Source organism: Notolepis coatsorum (genome assembly GCF_963971535.1).
Source record: "Notolepis coatsorum genome assembly, chromosome: 13".
NCBI classification, from domain to species: Eukaryota; Metazoa; Chordata; class Actinopteri; order Aulopiformes; family Paralepididae; genus Notolepis; species Notolepis coatsorum.
The window spans coordinates 34,069,073-34,087,702 of record NC_140177.1 but is presented as its reverse complement, the minus strand read 5'-3'; the positions used below and the strand labels follow the sequence as shown (position 1 = coordinate 34,087,702).

General features: G+C 46.5%; 1 protein-coding gene across 1 annotated transcript in view; it reads left to right on the top strand.

Annotated features, from left to right (window-relative positions):
* chd7 (chromodomain helicase DNA binding protein 7) overlaps positions 1-18,630 on the top strand; it is a gene marked incomplete at its 3' end in the record, with an annotated part of 231,082 nt that overhangs the window by 202,094 nt on the left and 10,358 nt on the right. The window contains exons 28-36 of the mRNA XM_084327629.1: positions 853-982; positions 2,922-3,031; positions 7,949-8,381; positions 9,939-10,147; positions 11,806-12,819; positions 15,866-16,032; positions 16,207-16,461; positions 17,192-17,362; positions 17,685-17,924. Coding sequence (XP_084183755.1) covers positions 853-982; positions 2,922-3,031; positions 7,949-8,381; positions 9,939-10,147; positions 11,806-12,819; positions 15,866-16,032; positions 16,207-16,461; positions 17,192-17,362; positions 17,685-17,924 — 2,729 coding nt within the window. The remainder of the gene's footprint in view (positions 1-852; positions 983-2,921; positions 3,032-7,948; positions 8,382-9,938; positions 10,148-11,805; positions 12,820-15,865; positions 16,033-16,206; positions 16,462-17,191; positions 17,363-17,684; positions 17,925-18,630) is intronic.

Here is an 18,630-nt window from a genome sequence, read left to right as displayed (position 1 = left end):
TTTATGTCTTTCTACTATCACCCTGCCCATACCTGTACCCCCCCCCCCCTCCCCTCCCCTATGCTGCTATGACACATATTTCCCCAAGGGGGATCAATAAAGTAATATCATCTTAAATGCAGTCCATTTACAGTTATTAACAGTATTTGTATGTGTCTCTAGGTCATTGGTAGTATAAGTACAGTTATTAATAGTATTTGTACGTGTCTCTAGGTCATTGGTAGGGGTGGGGGAAAAAATCGATGCGTAGTAGTATCGCAATACTTTGCGTGGCGATACTGTATCGATACAGGGACGCCAAGTATCGATATTTAATTATTCATTAAACTTTTTTTTTGTTTTTTTTGTATAAGGAAGTTGCATTGTTCATTTCAATACCAGTAATAGTACAGTAGTCCACACACACGTGCATTCAGTTAAGTTGGAATATGACTGTAATACAAACAGTTCAGTTTGTCAGGTACATGGAACACAGATTACAGTGTTGACATCTGTCTGCTTGAGAAAATACCATGTTCTGCAATAAAAATGATTGAAGTGAGATGAACAGACTGAACTTTATTTTATTAGATAAGACATGTTGACAGTTTTACTTCGCAGTTAAAAAAAAAGAGAGAACAAATTTGATAAAATAAAAAATATCGCAATATTCGCGATATATCAAGTATCTCTGGCGATTCCCACCCCTAGTCATTTGTAGTATAAGTACAGTTATTAACAGTATTTGTATGTGTCTCTAGGTCATTAGTAGTATACAGTAAGTACAGTTATTAACAGTATTTGTATGTGTCTCTAGGTCATTAGTAGTATACAGTAAGTACAGTTATTAACAGTATTTGCATGCGTCTTCAGGCTATGAGAAGTACAACTCGATGCGAGCCGACCCCAGGCTGTGCTTCTTGGATCGGGTGGGCCGGCCTGACGCCAAGGCCATGGCAGCCGAGCAGAGAGCCAGCGACCTGATGGCAGACGGTGCGGAGGGGTAAGACACTCCTCCTCCTCTCTCTCTCTCTCTTCTGTCTTTTCTCTCTCCCTCTCTCTTATTCTACACCTTCTGTCCTGTTCCTCCCAACTTCTGTCCTCTCTCCATCTCTTCTCATGTCCCGCTTTTTATTTTCCATTTTCTGTTTTCTTCCCTACTTCCTGTGTTTTCTTCCCTACTTCCTGTGTTTTCTTCTCTACTTCCTGTGTTTTCTTCTCCACTTCCTGTGTTTTCTTCACTTCCTGTGTTTTCTTCTATATATCCTGTGTTTTCTTCCAACTTCTTGTGTTTCATTCTCCACTTCCTGTTTCCCTCGCTACTTCCTGTATTTTCGTCTCCACTTCCTGTACATAGAGATTGGACACAGGAAGTAAGGTAGGAAACGGCGCCTCGATCATTTGACGTATTTCTGAATGTAGCAGACCTTCAGGGGCGGGGCGTGAGGTCCAGTCCATTGATATTTGATTGACATCCTAACGTGCCCACTCACTGGGGAGGGCGCGGTTCAGAATCTAAATGTACTGGACATTAAAAGCAGTCCCTCCCTCTCACTCCTGGTGCATTTCCACCTCCTCCCCCCGGGACAGAATCCCTGCTCCGCTTTGTCTCCCTTCCCCCACTGCCAACTGACCCGAGAACAGTGCCTACCCTGCTGATTCAGGCACCGCTCTGGGGGCAGAGACTGTCGCTGCTGATTCAGGCACCGCGCTGGGGGCAGAGACTGTCGCTGCTGATTCAGGCACCGCTCTGGGGGCAGAGACTGTCGCTGCTGATTCAGGCACCACTCTGGGGGTACAGTAGGTACTGTCGCTGCTGATTCAGGCACAGCTCTGGGGGTACAGTAGGTGCTGTCGCTGCTGATTCAGGCACCGCTCTGGGGGTACAGTAGGTACTGTCGCTGCTGATTCAGGCACCGCTCTGGGGGTACAGTAGGTGCTGATTCAGGCACCGCTCTGGGGGTACAGTAGGTGCTGATTCAGGCACCGCTCTGGGGGTACAGTAGGTGCTGATTCAGGCACCGCTCTGGGGGTACAGTAGGTGCTGATTCAGGCACCGCTCTGGAGGTACAGTAGGTGCTGTTGCTGCATCTTAATTGAGGTTTGATCTGCATTTGAGTCGCATGGAAACTATCAATTGAAAGACCCGAATGGAGGCGAACAGACGTTCACTCCAGTTGAACGTTTCTCAGTCTTTCCTCCTCCTCTCATCCCTCCTCATCTCATCCCTCCTCTCATCCCTCATCTCATCTCTCATCCCTCCTCCTCTCAACCCTCCTGTCATCCCTCCTCCTCATCTCACCCTCCTCATCCCTCCTCCTCATCCCTCCTCAACCCTCTTCTCATCCATCCTCTTCTCATCCCTCCTCCTCTCATCCCTCCTCCTCTCATCCCTCCTTATAAACAGCCTAAATAACTAGCGATAAATATAGAGAGAAGGGGAATCAACATGTACAACAGTCAGCCATGGACACATGCAATGATGGAAGAGCTGAACGTTTAAGGGAGTTTTGGAGAGACTTCCAGTCGACAGCACAGACTCTGCCTCCTCCATGTGTTGTTGTGTCTCTGTGTGTAATGTACACCAGCAAAAGTAGTACCTCCTCCCAAAGAGGGCTCCTTTATTGTCTCAGCTCCTAACAGGCAGGCCTACCCCTTCTGTACCGTGCCTACTGGTCAGTGGAAATGCACCATTACTGCCCCACCCGCCCTGACCCCGTCTCTGTCTGTCTGTCTGTCTGTCTGTCTGTCTGTCTGTCTGTCTGTCTGTCTGTCTGTATTGTGAGGATAAGGACCCATTTTATTGATGCCAAGTAAAGATGACTGACTTTACCAGCTCTCCATACCTCTAAAACCATGTCCCTCTGTCTCTCTCTACCTCTCGCGCTATCTCTCTCTGTCCGTCTGTCTCTTTATCTCTCTCTCTGTGTCTGTCTCTCTAGTGAGGAGGAGGATCCTGAGTACAAGCCTCTGAGGACCTTTAAAGATGAGATGGACGACTTCGCCAACTCTCCTCTGGACGACAAGGACACCATGGAGATAGACACAGAAGGTAGAGAGACTATCACGATCAGAGAGAGAGAGAGAGAGACTATCACGATCAGAGAGAGACAGACTTATCACTACCAGAGAGAAAAGGGAGAGAGACTATCACTACCAGAGAGAGAAGGTAGAGAGACTATCACTACCAGAGAGAGAAGGGAGAGAGACTATCACGATCAGAGAGAGAGAGACTATCACTACCAGAGAGAGAAGGGAGAGAGACTATCACTACCAGAGAGAGAAGGGAGAGAGACTATCACTACCAGAGAGAGAAGGGAGAGAGACTATCACTACCAGAGAGAGAAGGGAGAGAGACTACCAGAGCGAGAAGGTAGAGACTATCACTACCAGAGAGAGAAGGGAGAGAGACTATCACTACCAGAGAGAGAAGGTAGAGAGACTATCACTACCAGAGAGAGAAGGTAGAGAGACTTATCACTACCAGAGAGAGAAGGTAGAGAGACTATCACTACCAGAGAGAGAAGGTAGAGAGACTTATCACTACCAGAGAGAGAAGGTAGAGAGACTATCACTACCAGAGAGAGAAGGTAGAAAGACTATCACTACCAGAGAGAGAAGGTAGAGAGACTATCACTACCAGAGAGAGAAGGCAGAGAGAGAAGGTAGAGAGACTATCACTACCAGAGAGAGAAGGTAGAGAGACTATCACTACCAGAGAGAGAAGGTAGAGAGACTATCACGATCAGAGAGAGAGAGAGACTATCACTACCAGAGAGAAGGTAGAGAGACTATCATGATCAGAGAGAGAAGGTAGAGAGACTATCACTACCAGAGAGAGAAGGTAGAGAGACTATCACTACCAGAGAGAGAAGGTAAAGACTATCACTACCAGAGAGAGAAGGTAGAGAGACTATCGCTACCAGAGAGAGAGAATGTAGAGACTATCACTACCAGAGAGAGAAGGTAGAGAGACTATCACTACCAGAGAGAGAAGGGAGAGAGACTATCACTACCAGAGAGAGAAGGGAGAGAGACTACCAGAGAGAGAAGGTAGAGACTATCACTACCAGAGAGAGAAGGGAGAGAGACTATCACTACCAGAGAGAGAAGGTAGAGAGACTATCACTACCAGAGAGAGAAGGTAGAGAGACTTATCACTACCAGAGAGAAGGTAGAGAGACTATCGCTACCAGAGAGAGAAGGTAGAGAGACTATCGCTACCAGAGAGAGAAGGTAGAGAGACTATCACTACCAGAGAGAGAAGGTAGAGAGACTATCACTACCAGAGAGAGAAGGTAGAGAGACTATCACTACCAGAGAGAGAAGGTAGAGAGACTATCATGATCAGAGAGAGAGAGAGACTATCACTACCAGAGAGAGAAGGTAGAGAGACTATCATGATCAGAGAGAGAAGGTAGAGAGACTATCACTACCAGAGAGAGAAGGTAGAGAGACTATCGCTACCAGAGAGAGAGAATGTAGAGACTATCACTACCAGAGAGAGAATGTAAAGAGACTATCACTAGTTTCAAGTTTCAAGTTTCTTTAATAGTTGTCATACAGAAGTACAGAATACTTTTGTACAAAATGCTTCTTACTGTTGCGCTCCAGAGACTGTGCATGACAAGATAAGTATGAAATAAAAACATAGTAAAAATTAGAAGTAAAAAAAAAGAGGTCACAGTGTTCAGTTTAGACATATGTACAATGTTCGTAGACGTAGTTACCATACAATACACAATACTGTGCAGTGTACTAATATACAATACTATATAGTGCAAGGCATAAATGGACGAGGTGCAGTTTAGGTACAATTCACAGTAGGTGTACGAGTTGTAGTGCAAATCCTTTATCAATAAATATAAAGTGTAAGTGTGTTTGTGTGATCTAAAGTGTGGAGAGTGGGTGCTGCAGTGTGCTGTTTGTTTGAGTGAGTGTGTGCGTGTGGGTGTGTGTGCTGTGTGCATTTGATGGTTGTTGCATAGTGATTATTGTTCGTTTAGCGATTATTGTTCGTTTAGCAGCCTGATGGCCTTGGGATAGAAGCTCCTTCTGAGTCTTTCTGTGCTCGCCATAAGACTCCGGTATCGCTTGCCTGACGGCAGCAGTTCAAAGAGGCAGTTGTTCGGGTGGCTCGAGTCCTTAATAATTCTCTTAGCCTTCCCCTTGCACCGCTTGTTGTAAATGTTCTGGAGGGTGGGAAGCCCCCCTCTAATTGTGCGTTCGGCTGAACGTGTCACTCTTTGTAGTCTGCTACGGTCTTGTGCAGTGCTATTCCCAAACCAGGAGGTGATGTTGCCGGTCAGGATGCTCTCTATTGTACATGAGTAGAAGTTCCTAAGGATCTTCTGACTGACTTGGAACTTCCTTAGGCGCCTGAGGAAGTAGAGGCGTTGTCGTGCCTTCTTCACAACACTGTCAATGTGTGTGGTCCATGTCAAGTCCTCGGATATGTGGGCTCCGAGGTACTTGAAACTGTTCACTCTCTCGACTGGTGCCCCGTCGATGCTGAGGGGGCTGTAGTCCTTGACCCCCGACCTCCTGAAGTCCACAATCATCTCTTTTGTTTTGCTGACGTTCAGGGAGAGGCAGTTCTCCTGACACCACTGTGACAGGTTCTCTACCTCTTCCAGGTAGGCCCTTTCGTCGTTGGCAGAGATCAGGCCCACCACTACTGTGTCATCAGCAAATTTGATGATGGTGTTGTTGTTCCGCTGTGCTACGCAGTCATGTGTGTACAGGGAGTAGAGGAGGGGGCTCAGAACACAGCCCTGGGGGGCCCCTATGTTGAGCGTGATGGATGAGGAGGTGCAGTTGCCGGCTCTTACCACCTGGGGTCTGCCCGTCAGGAAGTCCAGGACCCACTGGCACAGGTCATAGTTCAAGCCCAGGTCCCTGAGCTTGGCTATGAGTTTGGAGGGGACTATGGTATTGAATGCTGAGCTGTAGTCGATGAACAGCATTCTCACATAGTTCCCCTGCCTCTTGTCCAGATGTGATGCTGCTGTGTGCAGCACATGGGCTATGGCGTCCTCCGTGGACCTGTTGGGGCGATATGCAAATTGCAGAGGGTCCAGGTTGATGGGGAGGGAGGAACAGATGTAGCCCTTCACTAGCTTCTCAAAGCACTTCATGGCTATGGAGGTGAGGGCTACAGGGCGGTAGTCGTTGAGGCAAGCGGGCGTAGATTTTTTGGGTACAGGGATGATGGTGGACTTCTTCAGACAGGTGGGGATGACGGCCTGTTCCAAGGACAGGTTGAAGATGTCAGTGAATACCGGGGCCAGTTGGTCGGCACAGACTTTTAGGACGCGGCCGGGGATGCCGTCCGGTCCTGCTGCCTTCCTGATATCCACTTTTTTAAAGATCCGTCTCACCTCATGCTCTGTTACCCTGAACACTGAGTCTCCATCAGCAGACCCCCCCCCCCCCCATTGCCGTGGTTTGTAGGCTGGTGTTGTTATTCACAGCCTCAAACCTCGCATAGAAGGAGTTGAGATCATTTGCTAAGGAGATGTCACTGTTCAGTTTGAGGGGGGTTCCTTTGTAGTCTGTCATTGTTCTGAGGCCCTGCCACATGCCTCTAGAGTCAGCCTGTTCAAACTGAAGTTCAACTTTATCCCTGTACCGCCGTTTTGCCTCTATTACTGCTCTCCTGACGTTGTATCTTGCCATCTTGTGTTCTTCCATGTTGCCTGTCACCAGCCCGGTGTTGTATGCTGATGTGCGCACTTTCAGAGCCTCACGGACGGATTTGTCTACCCAGGGCTTTTGATTTGGGTAGATATTAATTTTGGTGGTGGGGATTATTACTTCTACCTGAGTACAGACATAGTCAATCACCGTTTCGGTGTATTCGTTAATATTGGCTGTGTTATCACGGAATACACTCCATTCTGTGCTTCCCAGCACTGCTTGGAGTGACTCCACTGACGTCACGGCCCAACGCTTAACCTCTCGCGAGACCACCGGCGTTCGCTTGAGAGACTGTTTGTACTTAGGCAAAAGAAAAAGAGAGAGAATGTAGAGACTATCACTACCAGAGAGAGAAGGTAGAGAGACCATCACTACCAGAGAGAGAATGTATAGAGACTATCACTACCAGAGAGAGAAGGTAGAGAGACCATCACTACCACAGAGAGAGAATGTAGAGACTATCACTACCAGAGAGAGAAGGTAGAGAGACCATCACTACCACAGAGAGAATGTAGAGACTATCACTACCAGAGAGAGAAGGTAGAGAGACTACCTATCATTATCACATAGAGAGAGGTGTTGTCTCATTGTCTATTGTTGTAGAGTTCCACAGTAGAAACCCACTGAGAGGGAGCTCCAGTAGCTCACCGCGTACCTCGAGCGCTATTTCGGCGCCGGGGACAACCGTGCTTGTCACGGATCTGGGGTTTAGCTAGTTCGATTCCCGGACTGCAGCCGTGCCTTTCTCAGTGTCTTCCCCCCCATCTGTACCCCCATTCAACCTGTTTCTGTCTGTCGGTCATTCTTGACCAGAGAAAATGCGATAAACGCAAAAAAGAGCCGGCGGGATGGCCAAAGTTTAAAAAAAAAAAGAAACCCACTGAGCTCTACTGTATTCTACTGTAACATGAGGGACATCTAACATTTCTCCTCCTTTCCTCTTCTCCCTCTCCTCTCCTCGTTTTCCCTCTCCTTCTCTATCATCTCCTCTCTTCTCCCTCTCCTCATCTTCTCCTCGTCCTCTCTTATCTCCTCTCTTCTTCCTCCCTCTCTCCTCCTCTCCCCTCCTCTCCTCTCCTCCTTGTTTTCCCTCTCCTATCATCACCTCCTCTCTTCTCCCTCTTCTCATCTCCTCTCTCTTCTCCCTCTCCTGTTCCCCTCTTCCTCTCCTCTTCTCCCTCTCCTCCTCTCTCATCTCCTCTCTTATCCCCTCCTCCCTCTCTTCTCCCTCTCATCTCCTCCTCTCTCCTCCTCTCATTTTCTCTCTCAGTCAAATCAGGTGAGATCGGCGCAGAAGGGACAGGAGGTGGGACCTCAGCCTCCAGTGAACGTCTCTATTGGCCAGCAGCCTCGGCTCTGACCGCCCGTCTGCGTCGGCTCATCACAGCCTACCAGCGCTCCAACCGGCGAGAGCAGCTCCGCCAGGAGGCCCTCAACAAGCCTGACGGCCGCCGGCGCCGCCGCAGGGACTTCCAGCCTCCTATCGCTATGGTTACGGAGGCAGGAGGCCCCACCTACATCCAGGAGGCGGGGCAGGGAGTGTTCATGGCAGAAGGAAGTCCATATTTGGCCAAGGGAAGCTCATATGTGGCCAAAGGAGGAGCCTTCATGCCAGACGCCACGATGGCGGCAGATGCCACGATGGCGGCACACGCCGCACTGATGGCCGATGGAGCCATGTTTTATAAGGAGAGGAGACAGAGGTATGGAGGGGTGAGGGAGGGAGTAGAGATTCTGAAGCCATTGGATTCAAAGTTATTGTCATCATACAGCACAACAAATAGAAGTTTGTCATCCAACCAGAGTGCAAATGTAGCAGTAAAGTGCAATAGTAATACACAATGTGCAGGTGATTAAACTAGGTATAAAATATATGAATTAGTACTACTGAGTAATGGTGCTAATCAGATGTACAGAGTTGCAGTATTAATATGTACAGTGATACAGGTATAAAGACACTAGGGTAGTAAGTCATACTGGCCAGCAGAGTAACTAGTAACAGTAGGTAAGGGATATGTACAGATATAGTATCTACAGATATGTAAAAAGGATTATATACAGGTATGTACAGACTGATATAGATGTATATATTAGGGCTGTCAGTTTATCGCGTTAATTAGATTAATTAATTACACAGCAAATTATCGCGTTATGAAAATTAACTCAAAATTAATTACATTTTTTTTTTTTTTTTTTTATAATTTTTTTTTTGTATCATTCATTCCAGAAGATTGTAGAATACACATTTACAGATATTTTTTTTAATATGTTCCATTTGCATGTTCTTGGTATCTGATTCTAGGGACATCTATGAATCTCAGGGAATGTATTCCCAGTGTCAGAAATACTGTGGGCTAGATCCACAAAGAATGGATTGCACGGTGCAAGTTGCACCCTTACTTACAATTCATGATGAATTGAAAATGGGGGACCCTGATGTAAACAAGACGAAAGTCTTTCTCTGGTCTGCATCCCCTTAACAATTGTGTGTATTGAGTCGTACTGTATTGTACCCATTCTGCAATCTGTTGATGACATTTTCATTCAATCAATCAATCTGCGCTGTGATTGATTGAATGAAAATGTTATTTTGAGTAAATTGTAATGAACCAAATGAGAATATCAATAAATTTTTTTTATCTTTGACTGTGAATAACACCATGCTCAAATTGACCAGACCTGAAAAATCTAAGCAAATTAATAGATGGAAGATGATTAAACAGAAGGTTTTGTAGATACAGTACTGAATTCTGCCATCCGGACACATGCAATTTGAAATATGATTATAGAATATAGAATATCAGGCATAAAATGGTTATGCGATTAAAATGCGATTAATTAGATTAATTAATTACAAATCCTGTAATTAATTAGATAAATTTTTTTAATCGCCTGACAGCACTAGTATATATATATATGGTAAGAATAAATATATATATACAGTATATACAGCGCTATTGTAAATGCTATCATACAGACTTATATGGGTTATATGCATGTGTATAAGTAGGTATATAGAAGGATTGTATGCAGGTATATTCAGACAGATATGGATATATATATGCAGTAATTATAAATATATGAATGTGTATACGGTATATACAGCACTATTGTACGTGCTATCATTCAGAGTTATATGTGTAGACTATAGTATGAGGTGGGTAGTTGTGATTATTATGATTACAGTGTGGGGCACGTCCTTTAAGTGAAGGTTTCCATCAAAGACTCTAGTGATGATATGTTTCCTCCTCCTCCCTCAGATGGACTCGGCGCGAGGAGGCAGACTTCTACCGGGTGGTCTCCACGTTTGGCGTGGTCTACGACACAGAGCGGCTGAAGTTTGACTGGACGCAGTTCAGAGCCTTCGCCAGGCTGGACAAGAAGACTGACGAGAGCCTGGAGAAGTACTATTACTCCTTCATCGCCATGTGCAAACGAGTCTGTCGCATGCAGGTGAAGAGTGACACAGGTGAGAGCTCACACACACACACACACACACACACATGGACACCCCTATCCTTGTCCAACTAGGTAGAAACACACACACTGTTGGCTAGGTAGAAACACACTCACTGTTGGCTAGGTAGAAACACACTCACTGTTAGCTAGGTAGAAACACTCACTGTTGGCTAGCTAGAAACACACTCACTGTTGGCTAGGTAGAAACACACTCACTGTTAGCTAGGTAGAAACACTCACTGTTGGCTAGCTAGAAACACACTCACTGTTAGCTAGGTAGAAACACACTCACTGTTGGCTAGGTAGAAACACACTCACTGTTGGCTAGGTAGAAACACACTCACTATTGGCTAGGTAGAAACACACTCACTGTTAGCTAGGTAGAAACACTCACTGTTGGCTAGCTAGAAACACACTCACTGTTGGCTAGGTAGAAACACTCACTGTTGGCTAGGTATAAACACACTCACTGTTAGCTAGGTAGAAACACACTCACTGTTAGCTAGCTAGAAACACACTCACTATTGGCTAGCTAGAAACACACTCACTGTTGGCTAGGTAGAAACACTCACTGTTGGCTAGGTAGAAACACACTCACTGTTAGCTAGGTAGAAACACACTCACTGTTAGCTAGGTAGAAACACACTCACTGTTAGCTAGCTAGAAACACACTCACTATTGGCTAGCTAGAAACACACTCACTATTGGCTAGCTAGAAACACACTCACTATTGGCTAGCTAGAAACACACTCACTGTTAGCTAGCTAGAAACACACTCACTGTTATCTAGCTAGAAACACACTCACTATTGGCTAGCTAGAAACACACTCACTGTTAGCTAGCTAGAAACACACTCACTGTTATCTAGCTAGAAACACACTCACTGTTAGCTAGCTAGAAACACACTCACTGTTATCTAGCTAGAAACACACTCACTGTTAGCTAGCTAGAAACACACTAACTGTTATCTAGCTAGAAACACACTCACTGTTAGCTAGCTAGAAACACACTCACTGTTATCTAGCTAGAAACACACTCACTATTGGCTAGCTAGAAACACACTCACTGTTAGCTAGCTAGAAACACACTCACTGTTATCTAGCTAGAAACACACTCACTGTTAGCTAGCTAGAAACACACTCACTGTTATCTAGCTAGAAACACACTCACTGTTATCTAGCTAGAAACACACTCACTGTTATCTAGCTAGAAACACACTCACTGTTAGCTAGCTAGAAACACACTCACTGTTATCTAGCTAGAAACACACTCACTGTTAGCTAGCTAGAAACACACTAACTGTTAGCTAGGTAGAAACACACTTACTGTTAGCTAGCTAGAAACACACTAACTGTTAGCTAGGTAGAAACACACTTACTGTTAGCTAGGTAGAAACACACTCACTGTTAGCTAGCTAGAAACACCTCACTGTTAGCTAGCTAGAAACACACTAACTGTTAGCTAGGTAGAAACACACTTACTGTTAGCTAGGTAGAAACACACTCACTGTTAGCTAGCTAGAAACACACTCACTGTTAGCTAGCTAGAAACACACTAACTGTTAGCTAGGTAGAAACACACTCACTGTTAGCTAGCTAGAAACACACTCACTATTTGCTAGCTAGAAACACACTCACTGTCTGTCTCTCTCTCTCTCCCTCTCCCCAGCAGAACTACCAGACCCCACCCTGATCATCGACCCAATCACAGAGGAGCGGGCGTCCCGGACGCTCTACCGCATCGAGCTCCTGCGTCGCATCCGGGAGCAGGTCCTCCCCCACCCGCTCATCGCCGAGCGCCTCCTCCTCTGCCAGGCCTCCCCCGACCTCCCCGAGTGGTGGGAGTGCGGGCGCCACGACCGGGACCTCCTGCTGGGCGCCTCCAAGCACGGCGTGAGCCGGACGGACTACCACATCCTCAACGACCCCACCCTGGCCTTCCTGGAGTCCCACCACCGTTTCATCGGCCAGAGAGGGGTCAGTGCCGCGCCCGCCGCCCAGGGGGAGAGCACCAAAGCCGGCCCAGGGCTGGTGGACGGGGCCCCCGCTTCCCTCCTCTCCTCCACAGAGCTGGCCAGCGTCGCCGCTGCTGTCATAGCGGTGAAAGAAGAGGAGGAGGGAGAAGGGAAGAAGGAGGTGAAGAGAGAGGACGAGGAGGAGGAGCAGGGGAAGGAAGTAAAGAAGGAGAAAGGGGGGGAGGAGGAGGAAGAAGAGAAGGATGACAAAGACATTCCATGCACCAAGGCGGACATTGCTGAGGGGAGGGAGGCAGAGGAGGAGGAGGAGAAGGCTGCTGCCTCTCCCAAGGAGGAGGTGAAAAAAGAGGAGGAGGCCCAGACTAAAGGAGACCAACAGGAGGAGGTGAAGGAGGAGAAGACTGACTCTAGTGGAGGAGAGAGGAGTCCTAAACCGGAAAACGACCAAGAGGAGGAGAGCTGTGCTCCCGTCGACTCCTCCGTCGAGGAGCAGAGGGAGAAGCCCTCTCCTAAACCACCGCCTCCCCAGCCCACCACAGAGGAGGAGAAGGATGAGGAGGAGAAGGAGGAGGAGGAGAAGGGGAGAGGGAGCCTCCCCGCTACCCCTAAATCTCCCAAGTCGGCAGGGACGGAGAGGACCAGAGAGGAGGAGGAAGAGGAGAGGATGGACGAAGATGACAAGTCGGAGAAGTCTTCTCAGGCTGAGGGTAGGTAGAGTATAGATGGTCTTTAGAGAGACCAGCCTTTAACCAGAGGGTAGGTGGAGTCTCATTGACCACCACACTGTTTTCCCATCTCTAATCCCTGGCGCCAGCGTTTCATATTCTTCATATTCTCTATTATAGCTATGGAGACATACTATGGCTCATTTGAAATGCTTATATTTATACTCCCAACAGGGAACAAACCGTTTGTTTCTACATGCATCCATTCCTGCACAATCCCAGGCTAAAGAGTGGCCATTTCCCAAAAATCCCTGCTAATTTTCTAGGGAGAGAGATATTGCGTCTTTTGTGAGGCTTGGCCCGGCGGTGAGATTTGGAGTTGGACATGTATTTTGTAATCTATAAACCTATAGCCTATAGAACAGATTTTTACAGCCTAATCTAAAACAGATTTTTTACACATTGGTTCAAACATGATCACGGAAGGTGACAACCCTAACATGTCATGTTGTGTCACAACAGAATGAGTAGGTGAGTGTTAGGCCTACAGAAAATGTAATCTATTGATTGTCTTGCATGACCTAGTCAATTCGGTAGAAGAGTCTGGTGGGCGAGATTATGCATGACCAGCCTGTGATCTAAAAACTCCTGCCTGTGGCTGAATAATGAAGCCCAAAGTCGCGTCACGCGCAAGAGCATATTACCTACTTCTTATGCCGTGCTCAATATTAAAACTCACTGCTCGTCCACCCAACATAAACAGAGCAGAGATAAGCAATAATGAAGCCGCGTTTGCAGAAGTTGCCTTTGAGAACCAATGGTTCTCGAGCCGTAACGGCACATGGGGCAGGAGCCTATCTCCTGTTTCCGTAGCGTGAGGCAGCTTGATGTACAAGTACACCCCTTGGACATGACGCTAGTATGTTGCAAGGACTTCCCCCCCCCAAACGAACCCTTGATGCTGAGTGTCAAGCAGGGAGGCTATTGGTACCATTTTTTAAATAGTATTTGGTATGACTCGGCCGGGGCTTGAACTCCCAGCCTCCCGAACTCAGGGCGGACACTCTACCCACGAGGCCACTGAGCCGGTGTTTGCAGAGATGAGCAATAATGAAGTTGTGTTTTGAACATTTATGTTGTGTTGATGGAATCATGTTAATATAGAGAGATGAAAACAATACAATACGTTATTTCGATTGATATGAATAGCTAGTTACGTTAATATAGAGAGATGAAAACAATACGTTATTTATATTGATGTGATGTCGGACTGAAGGACTTGGGCTGTGGAACTGAAAGCTAGGCGCGATTGTTAGGAGTAACGCGATTGGGCGCTGAGAGAAAGGTCATTGGCCAATCAGATCGCGCAAACCGAACGCGGAAGTACAACTGGCTTAGGGAAAGTATTCACGCTTCCTGGCGAGACAAAAAGCCGCCATCCTAGCAAAATGTTTTACTAAAAGGGTAGGCGAGACTGCCACCTATCGGGATTCGATCGTCATCACAGTGTTACAAAATCCATACAGAAGGTCCGGGGGACTATCTACCGGTAGTAGTATAATAAAAAAAAATCAAACATAAAACTAATATACTCATTTTTGGCGTTCAACACATGGGCGCCAAAAACAAATATACTCGTTTTTGAATGAAAGAATGATTATTATACTTTGTTTTATCCATGTTGAGAGTGAATAACAGGTAGGCAGCGAGGTGCAATGTAGCACTTGCTCAACATGAAAAAAAGTCAGTGGACACTGGACAGCGCCTGGCACTGAAATAACAAACAAGCTGTGTGGTATGAAATTAAAACACCAGTTCAGTAAGTAATTTAAACTTTATCTTTACTTATATGACTGACAGCACCACACATTTGAACAGTAACGATGCAATTAAACTGAAATCAAATCGGAGAAAAAAATGCTGAATCCGCTTCAAGAAGACGCGCTACATTAGGTATATAAGGAATTACAACAAGACATTTATTAACTAAATAAAAAATACAATTTGGCTTTTAACCCTCTAAAGCCGGGCGCAACACTAGACATGTTTTGTAAAACATTAAATATATTTGGATCCGTTTGTGATAAATACTCGCTTTATTGTATCGGAATCAATTGTCATCTCAAAATTTAGTGCATCTCTGAGATTGCGCGGATATAAAGCATAGAATCTTGAAATATCTAGATTGGTTGTTTTTTCTGGACTGCATCTAATCCGCTGTGGTCAGGACTCCCTGGAAGAAGAGATATTGTATCTCAATGGGACATTCCTGGATAAATAAAGGATAAAAAAAATAAAAATAAAGTACGGTATCTATCTATTTATCATGTATCTATGTCTGTCACTATAGCCAATGGAAATGCTAGAAATGGTCACGTGGACTGGGAGAACCAATGGAAAATTGGTTCTCAATAGTCCAGTGCAAAAAGTCAAAGGTATAATGTTCAGTGCAAACATGTATGCCATTTACAGTTTATCATGCCACCTATGCAGCTAGTTTATTTTGATCCATTCTCTGCCTCTGCCACAAATGTATGTCTTAGTCATAAGGTGGTCTGTCACAGAGTTAAAAAAAATTCACTATCAATATATTAAATTAGCCATTGTTTTTGGTTCTGGCCCGCCATACAATGGCTTGGAAAACATTTGGCCCGAGGCCAAACGTAATTGCCGACCCCTGGTCTAGATGGTCTTTAGAGAGACCAGCCTTTAACCAGAGGGTTCACAGGTTCAATACCTCTAACACCCAATGGGTCCATCCCTGGCAAAGTGTCCATGAGCAAGGCATTGATTGAACCCCTACTTGCTTCCAGGGTGCTACAAATGTCTGACCTTGTTCTCAGTCCTCTGTTGAGACGCCTCCATGAGTCTCAGAGGGTCCCTGCCAAGACACACCTCTTCTGGATCCGTTCCAGTGTGGAACTCGAGTCCGTTTTTAAGTGTTTTATTTCCCAGAGCTCCAGTAAAGTGGTGACAGATTGCACCGTGGGAGAGATGTCTGAAGAACAAACCCTTAACGCTTAAAAGGCCTGCAGCAGTGTTGAAACTGAAAGTGATTCCTCTGATCTCTCCGTCTTTCTCTCTGTAGTGAGTGCAGCCTCTGAGCACAAGAACTTTGACGAGGAGAGCATTGCGTCTCTGAGTACGTCGGCCAGAGAGGAGACCAGAGATGGCTTCTGTCCTGACGACCTCCCAGAACCTTCTACTCTGCAGACCCTACAGGACAGGACCTACACATATTCATTCTGGCCCAAGGTAAGGACATGGATGGGTAGGTTGATATATTGATGGGGATGGATGGATGGATAGACGGAAGTACAAACGGGAGGATGGGAACCAAGACGGGTCTTACTGAGGGGATCCAGAACCCACCCAGACCGCCACATACTGACTCTCGCTCTCTCTCTCTGTCTCTCTCTCTCTCTTTAGGATCGGTTAATGATTAACAGGATGGATAATATTTGTGAGACCGTCTTGAAGGGCAAGTGGCCAGTCAACCGGCGACACCTCTTCGACTTCCCCAGCAACCTGTTGCCGGGATACGGACCCACGGCATCCGCCGCCACCGTAACCATGGTGACCGAGAACCCACTGCAGAGGCGGAGTTTAGCTGAGCTGCCGATCGCTGCAGGTCACGCGTCCTACAGCGGCAGTGAAGATCTAACACTGTCACCTCAGGTTAACGTGAGTTCACACACACATACATCACTGTTGGGATTAGTAACCTTTGGGATTAGTGATGGGTCATTATAAAACGGTGATAAACGTTGGGATTAGTGATAGGTCACTAGAACTATGGTAAATGTTGGGATTAGTGATGGGTCATTATAAAATGATGGTAAATGTTGGGATTAGTGATAGGTCACTAGAACTATGGTAAATGTTGGGATTAGTGATGGGTCATTATAAAATGATGGTAAATGTTGGGATTAGTGATAGGTCACTAGAACTATGGTAAATGTTGGGATTAGTGATGGGTCATTATAAAATGATGGTAAACGTTGGGATTAGTGATAGGTCACTAGAACTATGGTAAATGTTAGGATTAGTGATGGGTCATTATAAAATGATGGTAAATGTTGGGATTAGTGATACAGTAGGTGATTATAAAACTGTGATAAATGTTGGGATTAGTGATGGGTCATTATAAAATGTTGGGATTAGTGATGGGTCATTATAAAACGGTGATAAATGTTGGGATTAGTGATGGGTCATTATAAAACGGTGATAAATGTTGGGATTAGTGATGGGTCATTATAAAACGGTGATAAATGTTGGGATTAGTGATGGGTCATTATAAAATGGCCATTGCTCAATGCATTGTGGGATAGAAGGAGCTGATGTAGCAGGTGAAACACTGTTGGACAGACTGCCCTCTAGCACCTCACTAACACCTGTGTGGCTCTTCCTCCAGGATGACCCTCTGAGCCTGTCGGCTCCTCGCCAGCGGAGGAGGAGGAGGAGGAAGGTGGAGATCGAGGCGGAGAGAGCCGCTAAACGGCGGAACCTGATGGATATGGTCGCTCAGCTCAGAGAGAGCCACGCTGCCTCCGAGGCCCAGAGCCAGGCTATAGACCTCACTAAGGTTAGATATCTGTCTGTCAGCCCAGAGCCAGAGCCAGGCTATAGACCTCACTAAGGTTACATGTCTGTCTGTCAGCCCAGAGCCAGGCTATAGACCTCACTAAGGTTACATGTCTGTCTGTCAGCCCAGAGCCAGGCTATAGACCTCACTAAGGTTACATGTCTGTCTGTCAGCCCAGAGCCAGGCTATAGACCTCACTAAGGTTACATGTCTGTCTGTCAGCCCAGAGCCAGGCTATAGACCTCACTAAGGTTACATGTCTGTCTGTCAGTACTGATTTCTAATCAGTCAGTGTATGAATGATTGATTTCTGGTCTCTCAGGGTATCCACCACCACCACCACCACCATAAGGCCTCTTCCTCATTGGCCGGTTTCCCCAGCTCCTTGGTGACGAGCCCCTCCCTCAAAGCCCAGATGGAGCTGCTGCAGCAGGCCCCGCCCCCTGGACACAGAGCCAACGGCTCAATGGTGGAGCCGGACCTGCCCATCATGAGGAGGAGGAGGGGTCGCAGGAAAAATGTGGAGGGTCTGGAGCTGCTGTTTATGAACAAGAGAGGAACGGTGAGTGTGTTTCTAGTCCTGTTTCTACGGTCAGGGTACCTTGGTAATCCTGGGCTAATTGGTGGCTCTTCTTGGTGCTAACTTTGACCTATAGGCTTAGTTTATTAGTGCATATTATATTATATTATTAGTGCATATGGGCTAATTCTTCCCAGGGGTTAAAGGTCACCCTTAGTTATATTAGCATATTTATCTCCCCCTCTGTCTCTCTCTCCCGCCATCTCTCTCTCCCTCCCTAACCCTTTATTTCTCTCCCTCCCTCGTCTCTCTCTCCCTCCCTAACCCTTTATTTCTCTCCCTCCCTTGTCTCTCTCCCTCCCTAACCCTTTATTTCTCTTCCTCTCTCCCTCCCTCGTCTCTCTCTCCCTCCCTAACCCTTTCTTTCTCTCCATCTTTCTCTCTCCCTCCCTCATCTCTCCCTCCCTAACCCTTTCTTTCTCTCCCTTTCTCTCCCTCCCTCATCTCTCTCCCTCCCTAACCCTTTATTTCTCTCTCTCCCTCCATCTATCTCTCTCCCTCCCTAACCCTTTCGTTCTCTCTCTCTCTCCCTCCCTAACCCGTTCTTTCTCTCATCTCTCTCCCTCCCTAACCCTTTATTTCTCTCTCTCCCTCCATCTCTCTTCCTCCCTAACCCTTTCTTTCTCCATCTCTCTCTCTCCCTCCCTAACCCTTTCTTTCTCTCCATCTCTCTCTCTCCCCCTCCCTA